The 25,933-nt window shown below is 47.3% G+C and overlaps 1 protein-coding gene across 2 annotated transcripts in view; it reads right to left on the bottom strand.

Annotated features, from left to right (window-relative positions):
* Positions 1–25,933, bottom strand: part of RBM6 (RNA binding motif protein 6) — a 57,792-nt gene that overhangs the window by 25,337 nt on the left and 6,522 nt on the right. For both annotated transcript variants that reach the window (XM_009907642.2, XM_054166963.1), the window contains exons 4-5: positions 25,528–25,597; positions 10,255–10,328 (exon numbers count right to left, since the gene is read on the bottom strand). In XM_009907642.2, coding sequence (XP_009905944.2) covers positions 10,255–10,328; positions 25,528–25,597 — 144 coding nt within the window. The remainder of the gene's footprint in view (positions 1–10,254; positions 10,329–25,527; positions 25,598–25,933) is intronic.

Below are 25,933 nucleotides of genomic sequence, written 5' to 3'. Positions count from 1 at the left end.
CCAGCCACTTCCCAGAACTGCTGATGGAAGGAACTAAATGCCTTGTCAGGGTGCAGGCAGCAGATGAAGTGACTCTCCCATGCAAACACACAGGCCTTGAGGCTCTGACAGCTGACCTCAGCTCTTCAGGGGAGTCTAACAAAGAGGTGAGCATGCAGGAGAGGATAACCCTGACAGCAAGGAAGGAAAAGAGCATGATTCACTGTTGTATCAGAAGTGCTCCAGCTTGGCTGAATTCCTAAGGGACTGGGAAGGGGAAACAGCATTCACAGACATCTCTTTGAACTGTTGGATAAGCAGCAGAGCAGCAGGTGGCTCAGGCATTCACACCTGAACCTCCTGTGTGACTCTAATAGACTTCAAATCACATGGATCAATCATTTGCCTGTCACCAAGATGGGTCTATTAAGCATTCTGGAGTTCACTTCTTACATTTATTGATGGGCCCAATACACACTGGAAGAAAAACAGACCAGCAAAGTTAGTGCAATGGGCAGAGAAGCAGGTAACGCTGGAGGGCAAACACTGCTCTCACATGGACTGGGCTCAGAGGAATGTCTTCTCAGGGAAAAAAAAGAAACCAAACCACCTAGCTCTCTTCTCCAGTGGATATCACAAGGTGGGAAGGCTCAATCAAGCCTTCAAAAACCTAGGTCTATAAACAGTAACACACCTGAGTCATCATATCATTAATGTACAGCTTTGCACCGTGAGACAGCTTCTTAACTGAGACTTCTCAACCCGATTTTATGCGTATGAAAATACATCTTGGGATTCTGAGGACTTAAAAATTACTTTCTCTTAACTCTGCTCTTGAGATCCCTGATGGAAAAGTACATCAAATGCTTGCTTGGGCTTTTACTGCCATCCTGGCTCAAATCTGGTACACGAAGCACATTTGAATATTGCTAATTTCCTGCTAAGACATGGACTGCACATCACAAAACCTAAGATTTCCCCTGCTGTCGATGAAAACAAGAGAGAACTACTTTCATCTTCTTGTTCTGAAGAAGACAAGTTTTGGAGATTTAAATACTGAAATCTCATGTTTACAGCTTTGTAGCCTTGGCCCTCATTAAAAACGTAATTCATTACAAGACACATTTGATTTTAGACCCCTGCCCTTTGGGGAATCTACTTCTGGAAGCCGTTTGTTCACCACTGAGGAAGACATAACTCACTGAACTTAAGAGGTGGCCTGACGTGAAGGAGATGCAGAAGGACATTTGGATGCAACATCTAGTAGTTGTCAATGCACACACAGAGTGAAATAGCAGAGCAAATCAAACCTGAAGGCTGAATGCTGCTTTACATCAGACACTTCACTGCAACAAGTCAGCTGCCCAGTCTACAGCTTCTGCTGCTGCAGAAGCCAGGGAAGAACTTTCCACCTCCCTCCTGTGTCTCCTTGTACAAAAAGGCTTCAGAATTTTTCTACATTGCCCTCTCCCAGGAGCAATCACAGCCAAAGATTCAGCAAGTTGGTCACACAGTGGAGCTGAGGACCTCGCAGCTGCTGTCCCATTCCCACACAGGTCACCAGGTAAGACAAGAAGAAATTCTCCCCCTCCGAGACAAGAAAGGATCAGGGGATGTCTTTGCCTTTCTTCAGAAACACAGAGGGCTGTTGTCTGTCAGCACTCTCAGACCTCTTCCACCCAACATGTTTTCTTGTCCTGCATGGCTGCAGAATGACAGCAATGCTCCTGATCTCTGATCCAGCAGCATACAGAGTTTCCTGTGATCTCTGTAGGTATTAAAGCTTTAATAAGAGTCCTGAAGGTGCCCTGTGGCTTGCCGGGGAATGGGGTGGATAATAACTGTGTGTCCTTCTGTGTTAAATACCTGTTTCCTTGTTGCCTGTGATTGATGGATAATGACACAATAGCCCTCCCATGTGTGCCAGCCCCCATTTTCCACGGTAATCATGCTTCATTTCTAGTCAAGAACATTAATAACCCAGTTACAGTCAAATGGAAACAGAAATTCACAAATAAAAGTTGCTGACTGCCATGGCTTTGATCTTGCATCTTCAAACTTGAAACATCAGAATTTCACTTTGTGCAAGCCTTGCAGCTTAGGCAGAAAATGGCAAAATCCAAGGTACTCTTTTTGAATCTACTCCAGGCAGCCCAGCTTCTGTAATTCACACTGAAAAGGTCCAACAGAAACTCTGCTGGGAAGAAAGCAAGACTAAAACCCACATTTGAAGGGAATTCCACCTCCCTCTATCATAAGCATAGGTATGCAAAAAAACTACAGAGTTCTGCAGCAAAGCAGGTAGAGTATCATTCTTCTAAGAGAAGAAAACAGTGCTTCTGCCTGCCTGAGCCCCACGGAATGTGCAGTTGGATGTTTTTTTCAGCCACTAGACTCAACCTGTTCCCTTCCTGTTCAGCAATCCAGTGCACCAAGGACTGGAAAAGCAACCGCTGCTGAGATAGCACAAAAGCTTGAAGGGAAAGTTCTGATGCTGAAGCGAACAAAAACAACTCATCAAGTGAAAATGGCAACAACATTCTGGTGTGCTCCCACTTATCAAAACAGTCCAGATGGAGCCTTAGCACTAGAATCTGGCTCATATGTTTGTGAAACATATCTGGTGTTCCCCTCGATGCTGCTGGGATGGGGCTGAGAAGGATTGCTGCCTCGTTCACAACGCCAGGGCTTGTTCAGAGCAGGAAGGCATTATTGCTCTGGAAAGGAAAGCTGTGGTGTGCTCACCCAGGTGCCTTTACCCATGTAAACTGACCCCATATAGACATTTCTCTCTCACTGTCCCTGCGTCTCCTTTAAGTAGCTTCAGTCGTACCATCAGCACCATCCACTTCAAGGAGTACAGAGGGAATTTCTGATCGTGCATCTGTGGTTCTGTTAGTCACCACTTTACTTACAGGAGGACTTCAAAAGCATCAAAGCAAATTAGTGGCATGAGTCCTGCTAACTTTCATACAGGAGCCTGATCAAGGGAATTTGCATCTTAATCCAAAATCACTATCTGGCCACGTACACAACCTACCAATTGTGGCAAGATGCTGCCTGTCCTACAGCTGATTTATTGTGCCCCTTTGAAAGGCTTTGATGTTGCAATGATAAACACCTTCCAAATGGTTACACAAGAATATATTTAGGAGTTTCTACAGATCTTCAGAGAAAGTCAACCATCATGAAGGTAAAACCACAACAAAACAATAAAATCTGTTGGAGCAGCCAGCAGTACAACCTTGGTCTTTAAGGTGAAATCACACCTACACATTGCACCTGTGACTAAGATGTCCTCACCGTCACACAATTGTTCCATTGACACATTAGAAAAGGGCCTGATAACTACACAGGCAGGGTAGCATCTGTATCCTGCATCCAAGGACTACTTCAAACCCCTTCCAGCTGAAGGCAAAATCTCACCTATAAATGAATTCAAAGGATGAGTGTGCCAGATGTCACTCAAGAAAACGTTTCACATGTTGACAATGACTGAAAGGAAGCTATTTCTAGGGTGTTGCTCTGCCAACGAGCGCTCTACAACACAACTCTGCTGCAATGGAAGCAGCAGAGAGCTGACTATCTGCGGTACAGGCTGCACTCATGCATCAGAAAAAGTCTCCCGGTGCCCTTATTTTCACAACAGCCACACTGGCCATGACCAAAGGCCCAGCTGCCCAACAGCAGTTTCTCACTGTGAGGCACCAGCATAGGGAGTGTCCACCCCCAGCACCTCTGGATGCTGCAGCAGCTGCACGTGACACCGAACTGGAGTGAGCACACTGCAAGCCCTGGTGTATCACACAGCCAGGGAGGACTGGACGCTTACCTTGGCAGTCATCCACGGATCAACTTTTTTAAACACAGCTGAGGAACTCACAATTATTCCCTACCATTTGCCAGCTCAAGCTTGTGGCATTTTAAACAGAACATCTATCCCAACAGTACGAAACTTAATTAACAAGGCATTTGAGATCTACAGGGAAAGAATGGGTATTTCAGACACATCATTGCACAGCTTGGTTAATGTCAACCGGCACAAAATCCCAGCAAATCCATAACCAGAACATAAAAGCCCGGGGGCCAGGGGGAGAGCAGTTTCATTTGAGAAAAGGGCAGGGAGGGATGCTTTATGTAAAACAACTGACTTATACAGCAGCCCAAGTAAACTTCAGCACATAGAAAAGACAGTTCTGTAATATACAGTGATATCTGAGCCCTGAGATGACCCTGCGGGGCTATGTGTCCCCAGCACAACCACAGACACTAAGGAAGACCTGCTCTCATATCTCCTCTCCTCTGGGACAATCACCTCACAGAGCAGCAAACACATAAAATCCTCATCACACAGGTAAGGTGAGGCTGAAGGGAAAATGAAGGGAGGAAACAAGAACAGGATTTGAAATAAAAGCAGAGGTAAAGGGACATAGCAAGCTGGGATCACACAAGTAGAAGTGTGAAGCAGAGCAAGAAGATGCAGCTTCACAGCTCTCAGAGTTAAAGGCACACTTGCTTTAAAACATGCTGGTTAGCATGGTTTGCTTCCTGAGGCAAGGCAGGACAGAAGGTTGTAGGTTTATCTGGGATGGGCTAGAAAAACCATGTTGATGGGCAGCTACCAATGGCTGAAGGAAGAGTGTGTGAAGTCTTTGACGGAAGATCTCTCTTAACCTCCTGTGCCAAAAGAAGGGAGACTAAGAGGATTCATATGGCTTGAACAGTTGAGATGACAGAAGATGCTGAGATGACAGAAGGTCCAGAGAAGTATTTTTGGTACCACAATTTTTTGACAGTTACACTTTACAGCAAAAGACATCCTTCTCTGCTCCAGGAAGGCCTCTGTAGCACACACAGATCCAGTCAGTGCTTCTGAGCAGAGAAGCAGACAGAGCACTTACCAGCACATCACTGCAGGATACACACACACACACCCACACAGCAGCCTGGTCACAGGTCAGTGCAGCAGATCCCACTGCTATTCACAGCAAGAGTCTGCCCAGCACTGGGAGCCTCCCACTGCACACTTCCGTCCTGATCTCAGAGGCTCACAACTCCAATTCCATTGCGGTATGATGCAGCCATTAGTGGGACACCAGAGGGAATGAACAAGTGATTGACTCAACCTGTCAAGCCTCAGTGATGTAAGACCAGGGTAAGCTCGTGACATGGTCACACACTGAATCAGACACACAAAAACCCCCACCGAATCAGCTCTGCTGCCTGGGAATCCACTCATATGATTGCATGGCAGCCCATGGAGGGAACTTTCCATAGGTCACTCGGATCATTAAAATGACTCCACAATGCGCGTGTTTCCCACTGGGAATGCTTACAGAACATACACTGCCTAGTTTTACAAGTTTCTCTTCTCTCCATTCCTAGTTTTACAAGTTTCTCTTCTTTCCATTCTCTCACTCAAAGTGGAAGACTCCAAAAGGTAATCCTAGAAACCCACAGATAAAGCACAGCGGAGTTAATTAACAGAGGCAAAAAAGATGTGTCCTAATGATACAATCTGAGCAAAATCCACACACCTAATATACCACAAAAGAAGCAGAAGATAACATCAGCTGATAATTCTAGGAGGACATACCAAAAGCAAGGCCACCTCCAGCCCTCTAAGCCTAACATACAAATGGATTTCAATTGTCCCCACCACCCTCAGCTGCAGGCTAAAGCTGAAGAGATGAAGTGAGGTTGCCAAGCGAGTGAATGAAGGATACCAAACAGCCCATGAAAACACACTTGAAGCAGTGTCATCTCTCTATCAGAGGGGACATCCAACAGAGTGAAGGAAAAAACATGCCAGACTCCACACCTCAGCATACCCTACCAAAAGGAAAACCACCATTTGTGATGCTCAGACACACACCTTCTCTTCAACATTGCAACACACCCTTTGCGCCATGGGCTTCAGTAACTACCCCAAAGCTACAGGTCACCATCTTCAGGGCAACTGCGAGCTGCTGCTGTATTTGATTGGTAAGCCACTGAGTTGTGACTGGTTACTGCAGATCTTTTCAGGACAGAAAGTCCTCAGCTTTGCTTACTTGTCATAACATCTTGTGGATTTTAACACCAACAGCTACAGCAAAAAGCTTGTGAAGTCTGATCTGTATGAGAAGCTCTGTTCACACTAAATGCAGAAAAGCAGGGCTGTGAATGGATAAAAGGGGACAGGCTCAGGGCAGGAGAAATACACACCTGATGCTTCCAGTTGCACAGTGGTGGGATGTGCTCAAGTAAAGTGAGCACCCACAAAAACCAGTAAGAATCCTTACCCTCTCCAGCAAGAAACAAGCCAGGAAGGGAGGGATCACTTCAGCAAGCTGAGTTAGGACCACACAGTACTGAGGGGAAACCGCCCTCTAAATTGTGCTGGCCGTAGTGCAGGAAGGCTCAAGAGCAAGTCTTGGAATAACTGCTCCAGCACACGCCTGGAGACCTCCACCATAATGTACTTTTAAAAGTTCATGCTATAGCTCTCCCATTTTTGCCCACTTTTTGAAGAATCAGGAGGAAAGGATTATGAAGATGTTAGTTACTAGCTACAAAAGGCAGGAAATATTCGTGCTGCCAGTGCTGCTAATCTTGGGGCCTGTGAGGATTTGCAGACAATACTACACAGTCAGACAAGACTAATTATTTGCTCCTAAGCTAAAACCCCCTTCTGCTTCCATATGTGTAACAACCAGCTCTACCTCAGTGAAAGCAGTGAAACATCTAGGCAGCAGAGACAGGCTCTCTCCACATCTCCTCCTTCACCTGCATTGATGACGGGTGTCAGCACCACAGAGGGTACTTCATTTCCTCACATCCAATAACAAGCTTATTACCTGAGTTCAAAGAGATACCAACATCCCTCTTGGAGAACAAAAGGCATGGGCTTTATTCCCAAAGTTGCCTCCAAGAAGCCAATCTGGTGCCCGCAGACAGAGCACTACAACACTAGGGGCTACATCAAGCCTGAAGGCAAAGCAAACGCGGCAAGACAAACGCCACACCACACTCCAACCTTCCCAGAGTGAGAATAAAGGAGGGGAAGATTACGTAGGAGAAGCCACGTGACTTAGTAGGCAGAAACCCCATTTTCCATTCAAAAACCTGTCTCTCCCCAGCAGAATAGCAGCCCACCACAGACAGAAAACGGGGCTCCTTTCATCAAACAACAGCCAGCTTGTAGCAAAAGACCAACAGGAGCATCACCAACCAGCAGGGTGCAACCAGGGCTGCACCCAGGTTCTGAAAACAGCTCCTCAGCCCGTCTGGAGGCAAAGAGCCTCCCAAAGACGGCAGGAGAGTGAGCAGCTGGTGCCCAGCACAGCCCAACCTCTGAACTAGCCACAAGGGCCATCCATCATGTCCCACATATGTTAGATGGGACCCCTGAGCTGTGCTGAGTTGCCTATGCAACACAGGCAAGGCAGAGCAATTAATAAGGGGAAGCATTTTTGCTATTCAGCTGCGGCAATTAACACAAGCAGAAAGCAACTCTCCTGCACAATGAGGGCGACACAGAGGATGGATGTGCCCTTACCACAATGGACTGAACAGAAAAAGCCCCCTCAGCTCTCAGAGGTCACATACACTTGTTAGTCTCACTGCACGGAGGGAGTTGGACCTGGTAAATCTGTAGTTCACAAATTTGGGAATGATCTTGAGCGGCTGCTGCTCGGTGCTGAATCAAACACAAGGATTTCACAGTGTAGGAATTATACCATACAGGGGTGCAGCAAATCATTCTTTAGGCAGGGGCAGTTAAAAAGGGGCATTAAAGAGCGTCAAAAAACGCTGTCTCTGCAAGAGCTACTTATTCCCAGCCTACAGATGACTGAGAAAGAGGCAGGCTGACTAGCGAAGGACTAGGATGTCACTGTGGGCTGACACTGTTTTGCTATTTATGCTCTCACAAGCAACTTGAATTGACAGGGATAGCTGATAACCTTCTGAAAATAACTGAACCACCAAAGAATCCACCTCTGAGCTAACACAGATTTGGGGGGGTTGCAGCTTGCAAAAAATGAAAATGCAGATTCTCAATCAAAGCAGAATGATCTTAGAGCTCCAGCCTGGAAGAAATTAAAGTGGGGTATTGATTGTCAAAGAACAAGTGAATTGCATAACTCCCTTTCGGAATATCTCTATTTGGCTTTCACTGGGAACATGAAAGTCAGCTCCCTCCCTTGCAGCAGATCAGATACAGATGTCACTTTTCTTTTAATTAATTTAAATAATGAGAAGGGTTGTGGGGTTGGTTTCCCTCCCCCCCTTCAATCAAGATCAAATTAGGGAATTTAACCTATGTAGGGCAATCGAGAGGTTGCAACCCACCTGAACAAATTCATATAGCTTGGGTCACCCCAAAAAGCAGATTCATTGCTTCACTAATTACAAACTACTGTAGTTCTGTTAAAACACAGTGAAGACTGGCACATGCAGGCTTTGGAGATGGCCCCCTCCAACCACTCCATCGACCAGGTTTCCTCTGCACACATGCACAGCCACGTATAGCAGGAAGGGAAAGTGGAAAACTTCATCCCCTAAATGGTTTTAATGTGGCCTGGGTAGGGTGCACAGCTGGGACCATTAGCCCCACTGGCAGCACCCTGATTGAGCACTGGAAGGGAAACACAGTCAAAAATTATCAGGCTGGAGATGTAGCTGTTGCTGGGGAAGTTAATGTCAGCTGCAGTTGAACACCAGCCACAATCTCCTCATGTGCATCTGATCTGCTAGGCAGCTCTGGGCCCTCAGTGCAGTTTAAGGACTGGTGCTTAGAGGCTTTTTGCTGTAGCAATGAGCCAAGTCTGATCAAGTCAAACACCTTTCCAAGTATGTAAAGATGCTCCAGATAGAAGAAGGGGAAGAGCAGGCATCGACAACAGGAAAAGAGGAATTCCCAAATTCCCAGGTATTTGGGAATTGCTCCCACATAGGGAGACATCCTTGCATGTGAGCAGAATTGTGGAGAGAATATGGAGAGGCATTTGGTGGAAAGGCGTGCCATACATAATTGCAGACTCCCCAGTGACAACAAAATAAATTGACAACTGTAGCTAGACTGAAGGGGAAATAGAAGTTGTCACTGATGGCAAAAGTAATTAATTCTGGAGCCTTCTCTCTCTCTGTGCTCACTGCCACCACCCCAGTGGGAATGTGCCAGGCTCTTTCCCAGCAACAGAATCATTTCTGCAGAACATTTTTGTAAGTTGCAATACCTCTGTAACTGAAAATAGAGGCAAATGTGAGCGCTTAGTGGGACCTTTGAAACCCCAGCTGTGAAGACTCATTAGCTGTAAGCACATTTTTGCAGATACACAGCTCTGAATCTGACTCATGGCTCTCCTCCCATGACAGTGAGACTGGGGATTCAGGTAAAAAGGCTTCAGATAATTGGTATGGATTCTTACTCGAGCAGATCAGGAGGAAAAAGGCAGCAGAAAGGAGACTTAAGGGAGGTAGTGAAGGATGGGGGAAATCAATCATTTTAGTGGTTTTTCATGAGTGATCCATCACCTGCAGTTCTAAGACACAGGGAGGGTGATGTGACCTGGGAATCTATGTCTGATCTAAGAAATTTTATGCATCTCCCTCATGTATGGTGGACAACAGCTCAAGCCTCAAACACCAGGCCAGAGTAAAGGCTTGCCTTGGGTACTTGCTGGGGACTTGAGCCATTTTGCACTTTGAAGGGCTGGAAATGTTCAGATTTACCAGGTGCAACTGCACATAGGGTAGGCCTCACGTTTGCAGCTCCAGCTTGCCAAAGGACAGGATAGATACGAGGGAGACACACAATGAGGGCTCTCTCCCACACAAGGCAAATGGAAAAGCAGAGCGTGCAAGTCAGAGCTGACTCAGAGCTGCACAGCAGAGGCCTCCCCTCCAGCCACAGCCGAGTGTGCGCTGGGAAGTTCGGTGCCAGCAGAGCTCCTCCCCACTGCAGTTCAGTGTGAGTACAAAAGCAGCAGGGCCAAAACCTGCGTTAGGAGACTGCCAGCCACCAGGCTCTGACTCTGCCGGTGCGCTGACACACACAAGGGAGGAGGCAGACCACTTGGTGTCCGGCAGCTGCTTCATACTGACATTTCTAAGCCTTTGACCAGCTTCTGGAAACGACATTTAAACCGCAGTGTTGCATATCAGACAAGAACAGATCTTCCTTTGAATGGATCAAAACCAAAATAACCTCATGGGCTTTCCACCACCCCACCAAAAAAATAGTTAAAACAAAAAAATCTTCTAGCAGCATTGACCGAAGTGTAAAGCAACCTGGTTGGCTTCCATGCATCCGATGGCCTCTTCCAAGAGTGAAAACTCCACGCAGACATAGCCATAGTCGTAACCTGGGGACAGCATTTAAATACAGACGGGAGTCATGTTAGTGCCTTGTCATAAAGAAAGCCACATTCAATATTCAATTTCCCTTTCCCTCCAATGACACACCCTCTAACCACCACCCCTCTACAGCAGAATGAAAAGGAGAGAAGTCAGGGACTAGCTGGATGATGATTAACTGTGCAGTTTATCATGAATGTTAATCGTGCAGTGTTCCCACTTCCCCTTACACAACCCAGTGCCAGGCACACCCTTCCTCAGGGCAAGGAATAATTGCTTTGTTGGTTGTTTTTTTTTAAAGCATAGTGATTTTCCATTGCTAGTTTCACATCTTGTGCTACCTTGGAGGCCATGCTCTCCAAAGCAAGTGTTGGTAAGTCATTTCCAAGTACCTTGCTGCAAACGTATTTCACACAAACAGCCAGCACTTCAACTGGGCAATGTATCAGAAAGAACTGACAGGAGTCCTTTGCCTTTGCTATTTTCCCTTCGATGCCTGCTTACTTTTGAAGTCCAATCCCTTGAATTATGAAAAATTGCAGCAGGGCAGGAATGAGAACACCAACTTTCTCATTTTGGTCTAGATGTTATTGCACATTTAACAAGAGAGAGTGGGAGCTTATGTCCGGATGCAAGAAACTAGAGAGCCTTTACTCTTCTCACTCCTTGGAAAGCTGTTATCTCAGTCAGCAGCAGAAAGGACCCGCTGATTCAACTGTGTCTTCCAGTTACCTGTGCTGAAATGTTATGTCCCACAGCAAAGTGCAGAAGCTAAGACCATCCCAAGAGCCATCCTTGATGTTGAAACTAACTCCAGGAACTGGAGCACTGTGGAACAACCTAAAGTCATAACCTCACCCTTGACATGCCAAGGCCACCTCACTCCAGTGCTTTCCACATGATCATGGGTTGAGATACTTATACGTGGACAAACAGCAAGAGGAAAGGCTTGGCTCCCTCCTCCTGCTGCTCCGTTGCCTGGCGAGTGAGGGCAGAGAGAGGAAAGCCAGTCTGCGTGGGGACTGTACCTCTCCTAAAGATGCACATCTTACACTGGTATCTTCAAACCAGGTATGTACCTGGTTCCTACTGCTTCAGCCCCTCACCTTCCATGGGAAGTTAACTTCACACACGCTTCTTTCAGGCAAGGCTGGAAAACAGCCCTCATCTCCCCCAAGATTACAACAGAGAACATTTCCTGTGCTCTCCAATTTTCCCTTTGCTGGTTTTTTTATTTACCATCTTTGCACTTAACCACATCAGAGACAAGGTCATACAAAACTGTTTCATCATCCAATCCTATTGATTTTCTTTTCACTCTGGGAGCTCTTTGCACACTGTTCTAACACCGTGATCCTGACTCTGCACATTTGCCTTTATAATGAGACTCCAGTTTGAACCTAGCTCCTCCTCTACCTCACACAGGAATTTATTCCCCTTGCCTGTGTTATTTTAGTCAATACAATTAGACCAGAGGGAAATTCATCAATCTGGGTGCTTTTCAGCTCACTGAAAGGTGCAGGCCAGCCGCACACCATCTGTGCTGGAATGCAGCTAAAGCCACCTGATATTCTTACATGAAGTGGGCACCTGCAACTAGAGGTAGTTTGAGCTGGCAGCATCAACAGAACCAATTTCCCCCAGCTACCGCTGTAGCAGTTCCCCATCCTGCTCTGCAGATCCAGCCACACTCAATCACACTGTGAGAATGAAGCAGTTCTCTCCTCAGCAGAGAGCTGCTCTCCAGGAGCAGTGCTGCCCCTTGCTGGGAGTCTGTTTTGCATTCTGGGCAGACACCCCTGCCACTTCACGACGCAGGATGCAGGCTCGCACAGTGCATTTGCAAGGCTTATTCAAACCTAGAACCCCAGGGTCACTTCCTTCCCTCCTCTTTAGAAAGGGGCTGCATGAATGATATTTGTTCAGCCTATAAGGCTCCTGATTTGCCTTCACAGAGAGGATTTTTGAAAGCTGCTGTAATCAGCAAGCCAGGATCAGAGTGCTATCTTATTTCCATGTGCATGGGAAGTCAGGGGTCTCCTGACAAATTGAAAGCAAGAATGTAGAAGTTTCCACTCTGTTTGCTCTATGATGAGAGGCAGTTTACATCCTGCTCCTGGTGAAGTGAGTGAATGGTTCAGACATGGACTGAATCCAATATGACACAACTGAGAGTGAAACCCCAAATGTTACACGTAGGTACAGAAGCTGAGACAGTTGAAGGAATGTACTAGAGGACCTTTCCAAGCATTACATGGAGATGTAAACATTCAACACATTCATTCCAACCCCCACAGACTTAAGGAGAAGATCTCTCCTTGTGCACTTTGTTACTTCTGCCCTCCTCCATCAAAATCAGCCCCTCCCTAACAAGCATAGCTGCAGCAACATGTACAGTGAGAACCAAAAGCAGAAACTGTGGCCCCATATCCTGCCAAAAAGCAGCTTCAGGCCACTTGTTCAGCTCTTGTGGTCAAGTTGCAGAGGGACACAGTGTTCTGTAATCGACTGCAGGCTGTCCTTGCAGAGAGAGCAGTGAAGCAGTGACGTAAGAGGACAGCATGCTGGAGCTGCTCCTCCACTCCAAACCACCGAGGGAAGATTTGCGGGGGCCTGACACATTCCCCCACCCCCAGGATCCAGCCCTTTGCATAGATATAAGCAGGCTCAGTATGTGAGAACTACAGAGTAACATCAGCCTCAGACTGGATGAGGCACTTAGTGCCATGGTTTAGTTTATTAGGTGGTGTTGGGTGATAGGTTGGACTCGGTGATCTCACAGGTCTTTTCCAACCTTGTTAACTCTGTATTCTGATAGCACTGCATCCCTGTCCTGCCCCCAGCTCCTCCAGGGCAACCTTGCATTTTAGATCACGATGGAAAGGCCACTGAAATGGAGGCCTGAGGAACAAGGCTGCTGCTACAGAGTGCCTTCCAAATGCAGCGCTTGCATGATCGGGATTAATCACGTTACCCAGAGCACAACACTTGAAACAACACTGAGTGACCCTGAGGCTGGCTCTTAAGGAGAAGCAGCTACAGAGGCTATTGCTACCGAGTGTCGTGCCTCTCTCCTGACTCCCCCCCACAGGGCTGGTTCAGCTCTGTGCAACGTCTGCCAACTTAGCATATTTGTGTTTATGAAGCCTCCGGTGTTTGCCTGTCAGAATGCAGCGATCGGCTGCCGTTACCAGAAGCAGGGCAGGGGATTTTGACAGAAGGGTAAGGCCAGGCACCTAACAGCAAGAACTGGTACAACAGGCAGTCCAAGGTAAGCTATCCTCCCATGTGAGCCACAGGTACTCTTCAGGCCGTAACAGTAAAACCACAGTGATTGAAACAGCAAAGCAAAATCACCGCTGAAGACCACAGTGCAGTTTGGTGGGGGGTTGTTTGCATAAGGTGGCCTAGATTCACATGCAAGGTTTCACAGGAAAAGATAAATCCTAGTATCTTCCTAAGTTGATCTTTCCTTTACTGATTAGTATGATACTATTGTTTCAGAGTTCAGAAAAAGAAGAAACAGCAGAAGAGAGCAAAAAGTGCTTTGTGTTTTCAGAGAAGGATATTGTATGTAGCCAACACAGACTGCCAAAAAGGGAAAAAAAGAAAATCAATATTTTCCCCCAGGCAACCTCTGAACCTGCTGCAGCAGAGCTGCACTGTTCAAGTGTATCATAGACTCTTAGAATGGTTTGGGTTGGAAGAGACCTTAAAGATCCATCTAGCTCCAACCCCGCCACCATGAGCAAGGGCACCTTCCACTAGACCAGGCTGCTCAAGGCCTTGTCCCACCTGGCCTTGAACACCTCCAGGGAAGAGGCAAAGTGAACTTTCCAGCAAAAACAGTCCTGCAACACTTGCACACACACAACCATAGAATCATAGTATCAGTCAGGGTTGGAAGGGACCACAAGGGTCATCTAGTTCCAACCCCCCTGCCATGGGCAGGGACACCCCACACTAGATCAGGCTGGCCAAAGCCTCATCCAGCCTGGGCTCAAACACTTCCAGGGATGGGGCCTCAACCACCTCCCTGGACAACCCATTCCAGGGCTTCACCACTCTCATGGGGAAGAACCTCTTCCTCACATCCAGCCTGAACCTCCCCACCTCCAGCTTCATTCCATTCCCCTAGTCCTATCACTACCTGAGATCCTGAGAAGTCCCTCCCCAGCCTTCTTGTAGGTCCCCTTCAGATACTGGAAGGCCACAATTAGGTCACCTCGGAGCCTTCTCTTCTCCAGACTGAACAGCCCCAACTCCTTCAGTCTGTCCTCACAGGAGAGGAGCTCCAGCCCTCTGCTCATCCTCCTGGCCCTTCTCTGGACACGCTCCAGCACCTCCATATCCCTCTTGTAATAGGGGCTCCAGAACTGGATGCAGTACTCCAGGTGGGGTCTCAACCAGAGCTGAGCAGGGGACACAGTCTCAAGCTGTGCCAGGGGAGGTTTAGACTCGAGGTGAGGAGAAAGTTCTTCACCGAACGAGTCGTTCGTCATTGGGATGTGCTGCCCAGGGAGGTGGTGGAGTCACCGTCCCTGGAGGTGTTCAAGAGGGGATTGGACGTGGCACTTGGTGCCATGGTCTAGTCATGAGGTCTGTGGAGACAGGCTGGTCTCGATGATCCTCGAGGTCTCTTCCAACCTTGGTTATACTGTGATACTGTGTGTAGAGGGGGAGAATCCCCTCCCTTGCCCTGCTGGCCACACTTCTCTTGATGCAGCCCAGCACCTGATTGGCTTTCCTGGCTGCAAGCGCACATTGAGAGCTCCTGTTGAGCTTCTCATCCACCAGCACCCCCAAATCTCTCTCCTCAGGGCTGCTTTCCAGCCACTCACTGCCCAGCCTGGATTTGTGCCTGGGATTGCCTTGACCCATCCTTTATGGACGTTCCCACCTCAAGCTCAGCTGTTCTCTGCACTGAAAATGGAAACAATTGCTTAATACTCAGGACTAAGAACACATTTAGAGCTTCAGGAAACATTTGAAGAAGGAACATTTTACCTCTGGAACAGATGTGTTTCAGTGAAGTGAAATTTGACAACAAAGAGCAGGTCCCTGTGAGCATGCCGTGGTTTGGCTGAAAAATCCTGAAAGCCTGACTTAAAATTACTGTTCTTCAGCTTCAGATAAAATCATCAAAGTCTTGGAATTTAAAACAAGGCTTGCTTCTACATGCACATAGCTTCTACTGAACAACTGACACATTTAGAATTTACAGAATAAGCCAGGTTGGAAGAGCTCTTCAAGATCATCACATCCAACCCATCATCCAACACCATCTGATCAACTAAACCATGGCACCAAGCACCCCATCCAGTCTCTCCCTAAACACCTCCAATGATGGTGACTCCACCACCTCCCTGGGCAGCCCATTCCAACGGCCAATCTCACTCTCTGTGAAGAATTTCTTCCTAACATCCAGCCTAAACCTCCCCTGCCACAGCTTGAGACTGTGTCCTCTTGTTCTGGTGCTGGATGCCTGGGAGAAGAGACCAACCTCTGCCTGTCTACAACCTCCCTTCGGGTAGCTGTAGACAGCAAGAAGGTCTGCCCTGAGCCTCCTCTTCTTCAAGCAACCCCAGCTCCCTCAGCCTCTCCTCACAGGGCTGTGCTCCAAACCCCTCACCAGCCTTGTTGCCCTTCTCTGGACACATTCCAGCATCTCAACATCTTTCCTAAACTGAGGTCATTCTGCCCCCTGTACACTGCAGTGGTTAGGCCACACCATGAGTCCTGTGTCCAGTTTTGGGCCCCTCAATTTAGGAAAGATATTGACTTGCTGGAACGTGTCCAGAGAAGGGCAACAAAGCTGGGGAGGGGTTTGGAGCAAAGCCCTATGAGGAGAGGCTGAGGGAGATGGGGTTGCTTAGCCTGGAGGAGTCTCAGCGGAGACCTTATTGCTGTCTACAGCTACCTGAAGGGAGGTTGTAGCCAGGTGGGGGTTGGTCTCTTCTCCCAGGCAACCAGCACCAGAACAAGAGGACACAGTCCCAAGCTGTACCAGGGGAGGTTTAGGCTGGATGTTAGGAAGAAATTCTTCATAGAGAGAGTGATTGGCCATTGGAATGTGCTGCCCAGGGAGGTGGTAGAGTTGCCATCACTGGAGGTGTTTAAGAAGAGACTTGATGGGGTGCTTGGTGCCATGGTTTAGTTGATTAGATAGTGTTGGATGACAGGTTGAACTTGATCTTGAAGGTCTCTTCCAACCTGGTTTGTTCTATCCTATTCTAAATGTGGTGGAGGTCTCTGCATCAGTTGGATGGGGCCAGCAGCCTAAGCAGCTGAAGATGACAATGCTGGAGTTTCCATGGGCAGAAAGCTTCTCAACCACCCCAAGACTCCACTTGTGTGTTTTGTAGTAGGATAAAACACAACTAGCACAGAAGAGCATTTGCAGTTTGCAGCACTTCTAGGAAACACAGCACATTAAAGCAGAGCCGTGGCCAGCCTGCTGAAGCAAGGACAATCTTGCTGCATGCTCTCTCCAGAGAGCGTGGCAGAGTGCAGGTGAGGAAATCCTCTGCAGAGTCTCATCCACGTTAGAGAAGGCCACTCTGTTGCTTCACTGGCAACTACAGCACAAAGTAAGGAGCAACCATGAAGGACTTATACATGCCCTGAAGGAATCTGCAGTCTCAGGCACTGACCTTTGCACAGCTCTGGTAGTGGAGGCAGGATTTTGCATGCTGTCCTCTGAGAACCTGCTCTTGCTTGGTCAAGAGGAAGAGCTACCTCACCTGAGGGAGATTTTGGCAACAGGCCCATAACCCTATGCACAAGTTTTCCTGTGTCCCCCAAGGAAAGATAAAGATGCAGATGTAGGTCATCCATACTAAAGAGTGAATACCTCAGCACAAGAATATACATACATAGAATAAACCAGGTTGGAAGAGACCTTCAAGATCATCACATCCAACCCATCAACCAATCCAACACCACCCAAACAACTAACCCACGGCACCAAGCACCCCATCAAGTCTTCTCCTGAACACCTCCAGTGATGGCGACTCCACCACCTCCCCAGGCAGCCCATTCCAATGGGCAATCACTCTCTCTGTAGAGAACTTTTTCCTAACATCCAGCCTGAACCTCCCCTGGCGCAGCCTGAGACTGTGTCCTCTTGTTCTGGTACTGGCCGCCTGGGAGAAGAGACCAACATCCGTCTGTCTACAACCTCCCTTCAGGCAGTTGTAGAGAGTAATAAGGTCACCCCTGAGTCTCCTCTTCTCCAGGCTAAGCAACCCCAGCTCCCTCAGCCTCTCCTCGTAGGGCTTATGTTCCAAACCCCTCACCAACTTTGTTGCTCTTCTCTGGACTCGTTCCAGCAAGTCAACCTCCTTCCTAAACTGAGGGGCCCAGAACTGGACACAGGACTCCCTGCTCCTGCTGGCCACACTGTTCCTGATGCAGGCCAGGATGCCATTGGCCCTCTTAGCTGCCTGGGCACACTGCAGGCTCATGTTCAGTCTACTGTCAACCAGCACCCCCAGGTCCCTCTCTGCCTGACTGCTCTCCAGCCACTCTGACCCCAGCCTGTAGCTCTGCCTGGGGTTGCTGTGGCCAATGTGCAGAGCCTGACACTTGGATGTGTTCAATCTCCTGCCCTTGGACTCTGCCCATCTGCCCAGCCTGTCCAGGTCCCTCTGCAGAGCCTCTCTATCCTCCAGCAGATCAACTCCTGCCCCCAGCTTGGTGTCATCAGCAAATTTACTGATGATGGACTCGATGCCCTCATCCAGATCATCAATGAAGATGTTAAAGAGCATGGGGCCCAGCACTGATCCCTGGGGCACACCACTGGTGCCTGGCTGCCAGCTGGATGTGGCACCATTCACCACCACTCTCTGGGCTCGGCCCTCCAGCCAGTTCCTAACCCATCGCAGTGTGCTCCCATCCAAGCCATGGGCTGACAGCTTGGCCAGGAGTTTGCTGTGGGGGACGGTGTCGAAGGCCTTGCTGAGGTCCAGGTAGACTACATCCACAGGCCTCCCCACATCCACCAGGTGGGTCACCTGATCACAGAAGGAGATCAGGTTGGTCAGGCAGGACCTGCCCTTCCTAAACCCATGCTGGCTGGGCCTGATCCCTTGGCCATCCTCTAAGTGCTGTGTGAAAATACAGGGCTCTATCACTACACCATTATTGTGTGCTATTCTTAGCAGGCATGATACACTTGATACTTCCAAGAAGCCAGGAGCTCCTGAACATGCACAGTAGTAGCTGTATCTGTGTTATGCAGCAAGTCCTGCCATCAGAGGGAGGATGGGCAACAGCACAGTGCCTTCCATGGTAAACAGAGAAAATAAAAGCTGTCCACACAGCCTGAAAACTTGGAGGGCACCCCGCGGCACGGCAGGGAACGGCAGCAATCTATCCATGCTAACACAGGCTCAGAAGCCAAAGCTGAGAGCTCTCTCAGTACCAGCTGGAGGATTCTGAGCATCCATAAATTTGTCAGATCTCTTTACTGCACAGATAAATTGGTCTTCAGAGCTCCTAAAGCTGAAGAGCTGTACCAGAAAAGCTTGCTGTTGAATACTAAACAGGACAATCTGCAACAAGCTGTATCCCCAGTTCCTTTCAAAGGCTGAGTATTGACAAGCCACACCTGGCTGCTGGAAAAGGCCTTCATGCTGGCCTTCTGCATAAAAAAGTATGCTCCTACACTCACTCACAACAGCACTGCACAAGAGAACAGCACTGAAAGCACAGGATATAAAACGCAGCTCTATTTAGAAAGGTCCATTCTCCTCCCTCCACCCAGGAGGACAAGATGCAGGAAGGACCTCTGCCTGAGATGCCCTCAAAGGCAGACACAGGCAGCCCCACACAACAGCAGGAACTACCAACAGTCAGAAGCCCAAATGGCTGTCAAACCTTGCCCCAGAGGTGCAACTTGTACACCAGCACTGAGGAGAGGAGGGAAAAATCCACCACACCCAGACTGTATTCACTGCAGCTTTATTAAAGACGAGGTATTACATTTGTACAGGGACATGGGAAGGCTGGTGAAAAACTCCCAGGAGAGAACTGGAAGCTGCACACCTGGGAATGTGTCACTGACAGGATCTTGCTTTTAAAGTGCTGCTAACATGAACCCTGCTCTCCAGGATACATGATCTGCCATTTAGCACAAATGACTCAGGAAAGCAATCAATGCAATCGTGTCAGCACGCTGCAAAAAGCCTTGGGAGTTTTGTGCAGAAAGGGTGAGCAGGTTTGTAAAAATGCTTACAGAGAGGATGCTGCACATCAAAAAGGCTGTGAGCATGTTTTATGGATCAGTGTGCGCTGCCTTTCCTACTGAACAGCCTTGTAACCCTGAACCAAGGCTGATTGCCACCACAAATACTGACTTGTATTGTGGTAGCAGATTTGTACTTCGTATTTCCTAAGCCACCACATCACAGATGAGGAAAGGCAGGCAAGAATGCCTTCTGCTTCCAAGACACTTCCTTCCACTGCTGCCCTGAAATCAAGCAAGACTAGCCAAAAGCCTACTGCCCACACAGCTGGGAAAACTGGCTAGGACTGGCATTGACGACCATGAACTAATTCCAGCTAAGTGCTTTTTCACTCCTCACCAGGCTATTCTGGCTACAAACAAAAATCAATTACTTCATGTAGATCAGCACTGAAGATATTTCCCCAGCTTGCAAAAGGTGAGCCCTTCTAGACTGATGAACTCAGCTGATCTAGTCATGCCTCGGGAGGAAACTCTGTATATTCTACAGCATCATGTGAGGTCACAGTCCTCCTGCTCTCAGCAAATGCCTGAGACTTGTGTGCCTTTATTCATGGCTGACACAGTAGAGTGTGCCACATGAACCACACCATCCTCACTGTACTAAACACATTCACTAAAGACAGCAACAGGAGATTAAGGCTTCCTGTGGTGCACTAGCACCAGCCTTGATGATGAGTCAAGTTGTCTTCTGTACCATCAGCACAACAGCCAAGACGCACCTCTGTGTGTGTTAGAGACATCTGACATCAACTCACAGCATGTTCTTTGCACCAAACCAAAGGACCTAAGCTCTTGTCAGATCTACTCCTAACCAAATCCCACAGGGCTGGTACCAAGCCCTCATCATGCAGAAGTCACTAGGTGGTCACAAATCCACCCTGCAAAGGGTTTTCCCCAAGGGCACTGCATCACTCCTGAAAGAAAACAAAAGGTACCAGTTTAGCACAGACCTGCTGCACACTTCTAGAAACATCCCCATGCAGAGCAGCAGCTCAGCTCTCCAACCCTACCCAGGCACCTGTGGTGTGCAGGAGCTGGTACTTCACCAGCACTTCTGACCTTCAAGAGCCAAAAGCCCATACACACACAGCCACAGTGAGGGAGCTACAAACAGGCCAGACAAGGGCACAGCCATGCCAGCCAGCACAAGAGCTCTGCTGCAAGGGGGAGGAAATCTCACTGCCTTAGGCTGCACTCCAGCCACAGAAAAAAAGGGAACATAGATACAGCAAGGTGAACCACTCAAAAATACCTACCAATTCTTCCATTATGAAGTTTAAACTTCTGGCCCTTAGATTATTTTAGCAATATGCAACACTAAAGAGCATAATTTTACATTTCAGGGGCTTCCTGAAATATTCCTGAAACCAATGACTCACTGCTCTGATGTACAAGACTGCACTGGGGGGGAAAGGGGGGGGGGGGGGAAAGGCACCTTTTACAAATTTATCTAAGGGGCTTATTAATATTTAACAGGGCACCAATGCAGCAGAGCTTAGTGAGAACAATCAAGATAATCCAGTTTCTTCTAGGACTTGGCCAAGGCAGCTTAACAACGAGTGGGATGAGGGGGGCGGTTCCAAGCACCAGGTAAGGGCCAGGCAGAAATGAAACAACAAATAAAAGCCAGTGCAAGGCGGCAGCTAAGCAAGCAGTAAAGTACATTTGCTTTCCAAAATGGAGCAGGCAGCTGCCATTGAATAGCTGCTGGTCAGTCACATTTTCAGTTATACAACATTTCCTGAAGGTATCTCCACCTCAGGAGGATGCCTGTCCTTTAGCATAAGCCCTCATATCCATGTGGACATCTCTCTGGCTCCACACAACACTGCTTTTCAGAAAATTCCTCTCTGCCCCAGCTAACCACTTCCATGCTTGCTTTGCTCCTCAGGGGTGGAGAACTGCGTTCCCACATCCCCACCCAGGGCTCAAAAGTGAACCCTCAGAAGGGTCAGAAAAGGGTTAACAAAACCAAATCCTGGACTAATATAGAGGGTACCTAAAGGGACTGGGATAGACCTCACTCCTCCTTCAGACTGTAATCCAGCTCACCTTGTCCCTCCAGGTCCACTTCACAGAGCTCCTCTCCGCACATGCTGCTCTCCATCTTGGTCAGTGTCCATTCTCCACCATGTTCTCTCAGCTCAGCAAAAACAGTTCCCCAGAAAGGCTTGTAGAGTAAGCTAGAAAAGCTTCATGGGCTGCCAGCAATTTCTCAGGCTCACTTTCCCTGAATAGCATTTCCCAACTGCTGGTACCAACCCTAACATGAATCCTGGTTGGAAAACACATGTTCCAATCTTGTCCCACCACAGACTGCGTCCAGGAGAACAAACTGAACAGAAGGCTCAGAGTACACTTCATGTTTTCACTTACTACTTGGATATCTCTGCAGCATCTTTTAAGGGCAAAGTACTCATCATAAGCAACCCTTTAAGATAAAGATAGCTCCATGTGCTCTCTTCTCCAGGGCGTTCGTGCGTGTTCAGCCAAAGAGTTCTGTGCACAGCAGACACTCGAGATGCTATCTCGGACTTTGCTTATGTCTGACATTAGTCAGGAAAAGAGAAATAAAGCTGGATGTGAATCAGGCAGGAAATAAGCTTAAGACATGATCGAAATCAAACCCAAGACAAGGTGTGTCCATGTTACTGACTACTCAAAGGTCAAAAGGTATCGGTTTCAAGTTCCCAGCAGTCATCACCAGTGCCAGCGCATGGATAGTAACAAGAGAATGACAGACACTGTGTCACCAGTAGCCTGGTGCTCTTACACACTGTGCTGATGGCTCCACAGAGGGAGGCCCACACTGCAAAGCTATGTGAAAGCAGCGGCAAGAGCCTCCAGACAGGACAGGGGGAGCTCACAAGCCATTACTGACAACCCCTTCGCAGGGAGCTGCTGGCAACTCATCACTGCTAGTGTCTAAGCAGCACAACATCCGCAACAGGCAGCAAGAGGCACCAGAGATACTGCAGACTACAGCAGCTAGCTGATGGTCTTTGAGCAGATTCCACTGTCACCTCAGGGTTTATCCTTTGTAATGATTAACTGCACAGGCATGTCCAAACACACTTGAAAAGACAAGCTGAAAGATAAGCCAACCTAGGACAGTTATTTCTGCCAAGGCTTACAGCTTGCGTTGGAAGAAGTCCTCCTCCCTTCACAAATGGATCTGATACTTTCAGTCTGAACATACAGGCACCAATTCAAAAATCTAACTGATGAAAATTACAAGTTAATGTTGTCTAAGGTAATACTATGAAGTCTGACTGTGATATTTTGTCACTGTCTGTAAATATCTGCCTTTTTGATTTAAATAGAATCACTATGCCACATTTGAAGGTCTCTCTTTTCACCGTCTTGTTTAAAATCTAGCTACCATTTCAGTCTGTGGGCTTGAGATGAAAAAAAAATCTAAAGAATAAACAGCTTGAACACATACCAAAATCACACCAGGTATATTAAGAACAGCGTTCCATGCTCAGCACAACCTTCAGTGAAAATATGCTTCCCTTAGCACATATGCAGTATGGAAAAAGAAAGGGCTTTAAAAAGAAGTTGAACTGCTTTTTCCAAGGAAATCAACCACATATTTCCCCCCCCCCCCCAAAAAAAAAACAGAAGGAGTCTTGTGAAAGATCATAGAGTGGAATCATCATGCTGAAGCTGCTGAGCTAAGCTTTATGAGAAGCGTTATCTTTTTGTGAAACTGAGCTGAACCTCACTTATTTTGAGTTAATTGCGTTGTTATTTGTTACGTTGGTCATTGTTCCACAGCAGCTGCAGGCATTCTCCTCTTAAACACACTCAACATGCAGACTCATGATTAATGTTATTTTTAACATTTCTGGACAGCACTCAGAAATACACAACCCATCCAGACAAGCTTAGCATGACTTCTGGGTCAGGCTGCTGTTGTCCCCTAGAGCTGACAGAGCAACCGAGCCAGCGGGCCCAGCGGGATCGGAGAGAGACCATCAGTCCAGCCTATGGATTAACTCCTGTAAGTACTTCCACATGCACCCCATCCTCAAAGCATTGTTTAGCCCATAAGTGGCCTCTAGTTTCAAACAGGCTTCATTTTGCACAAGTTAACACAAATTCAACTTCACACACTTCTCTACAGGATGACCTAATGTGAAAAGCTGGACTAAATTTACCACAGCTTCTAGTCAGCCGGCTTCAGGAAGTTGTTTTCACAATTCAGGAAGGCTTTTATTGTCCTAGACAGATCCATCTTGCGTAAGAAGGACCAGAAGCTGTTTAAATCAGCAGCTGCATTTGCAGCCTCAGGACATACTGCAAAACAAAGTCTCTGGATCACCCATGAAACCTGCTACACTACTTAAATTACTGACGTTGACGGGACAGGGTTAAACAACAGCTTTAAATAGCCCATAAATTATCAGCTAATTTTAACTTCATTCCTTCCCTCCTCACAATTGCCAGAAAAACCTTAAAAAAACCCCCAAAAACAAAACATCAAAACAACAATTTTGCAGCTGAGGAGACAGACTGAAACAGACAACAGAAAACTGCAACCCCCATGTTTCATGTGACCACCAGCAGATACCAGAGCTTCTGCAGGTAACTTCAGACACTTGTCTCATCCTGAGTAGCCTTTGAAACGGGGAATGGAAGGAGAGAACGGTTCTCTAATGAGGGCAGTAAGTCCTAATAACATACACAAGAAGATAATTAAGAAGAGACTCTCTGTTCAAGTTGATTTATTACTGAGAAGTGATGTGTTTCAGGAAAACACCTGACCAATCACATCAGCACAAGCAGAAAGTGAACGTGTCACAACTACTGGGTTCAGTCACTGGGTGACAACAGCCACGCTGTGCTATGCTTAGAGAAGAGGAAAGGAAGCAAGAAAGCCTGACCATGCCCCTTAAGCTCTGCTTGTTGGGCCAGACCAGATTACGTGACACAGGGGTGTTCTTCAGTTCAAAGGTTCACAGGAAGGTTGTGAAATCTCCTTTGACAGCTTCCAGAAACAAAAATATACTTGAGAAATACCCAACTGCCCCAGTTCCTCTCCCCTGTTACTAAACACATAGGAAGCCTTTATATAATGTATCGACACCAAGAATTTCAGCCAACTCAAGCGCAACCCAGGCCGGTAAACAAGAAAAAGCACTGATGAAAGTAGAAGCCCCTGCTTTCCCAGGTTTAATTACAAGGAATTGATTAAAAAGTACTGGTTTCCAGGTTATTTCCTACCAGTATTATCCAGACCAATCCCCAGGACTCACCCTGCATTTCCTACCATCGCACATCTTTGCTCCAGTACACCTTTCTCACAAAGCAGCCTTGTAAAAGCTTTCCTTCTTCAGAATCCTACGCACTGATCAGAAGTAACAGCAAAACTTTATTCTTCGAAGGAGGAAGAGCATCCAGACCCAGTATTTGAATATGTGCTGATAAAACTTACTTTTTCTTTCTTTTTGTTAAAAAAAACAAACCAAAACCTGTCTTCATGTCTAAGAAGGGTAACAGTTTCCTGTTACTGAAGGAGAAACATTAGAATGTATGAGGCTTCCTGGGGAACCTTGTGCGGGACACGTTCCACAGTAAGACCATCTCAGAAACAAGATGTAGAGTGATCCAACAGGATTTAATAATAACTTTAAAAAACACAACAAACTACTAAGGAATTAACCTGCTGTCCCATGTCAGCATTGGCTTTACTCTTGATGGCTGTTAGAACAGCCTCACTTTCTCCTGCTGCTCCTGCGTCTCTCTAGAGGCAGCAAGGACCCATGCTTCACCTCTGAAGTAGCAGCCAGCACAGCCATCAGTGTTGAAGACAAGAAAACAAACTACTCAGTGGGTGTTTTCATTTGAAAACATCTGGATTATGGCAGCAAAGGCTTGAACCAAACTGCCTGAGTGAAAAACAGCCTTTTGAAAACTTGAACCCAGAAGCACTGGCAAAGCATTCTCACCTGAACTGTAATCCTTCAGCCTCAAGTCCTTCACAGGTGTCCCATCAGGCCCTCGGAAAGCATTGAGAATCTGCAGGAAAACCAAGATTCATCTGAGTCTCCAAAACCAAACCTCAGAAAGCAAAGCACTTGCTAACCCACATCTCTGTCCCCAGGAGTTTTCTCTTGAGGTTAACTCTGTTACAAACTGACACCTTTTCCTGGTCAAGTTTCAGAGGAACCTGAGAACTGCTTATTGAGTTTGGGGCAATATTTTTGGGGTTTGTTTAAATGAGTGAGCATAATTTACACCACAATTTCACTGTACAGAAGGTCTTTATGCTGGTTTTGGCCAGGCAGTTCGCCTCTGAGAGTTATTTAAGGTCAAAGATGTCTTACTGCCTTTAAGAAACTCCAGAGCCATGGG

Source organism: Dryobates pubescens, chromosome 1 (genome assembly GCF_014839835.1).
Source record: "Dryobates pubescens isolate bDryPub1 chromosome 1, bDryPub1.pri, whole genome shotgun sequence".
Lineage (NCBI taxonomy): Eukaryota > Metazoa > Chordata > Aves > Piciformes > Picidae > Dryobates > Dryobates pubescens.
The sequence above is the reverse complement of the archived record's forward strand: the minus strand, read 5'-3'. Positions and strand labels throughout refer to the sequence as shown.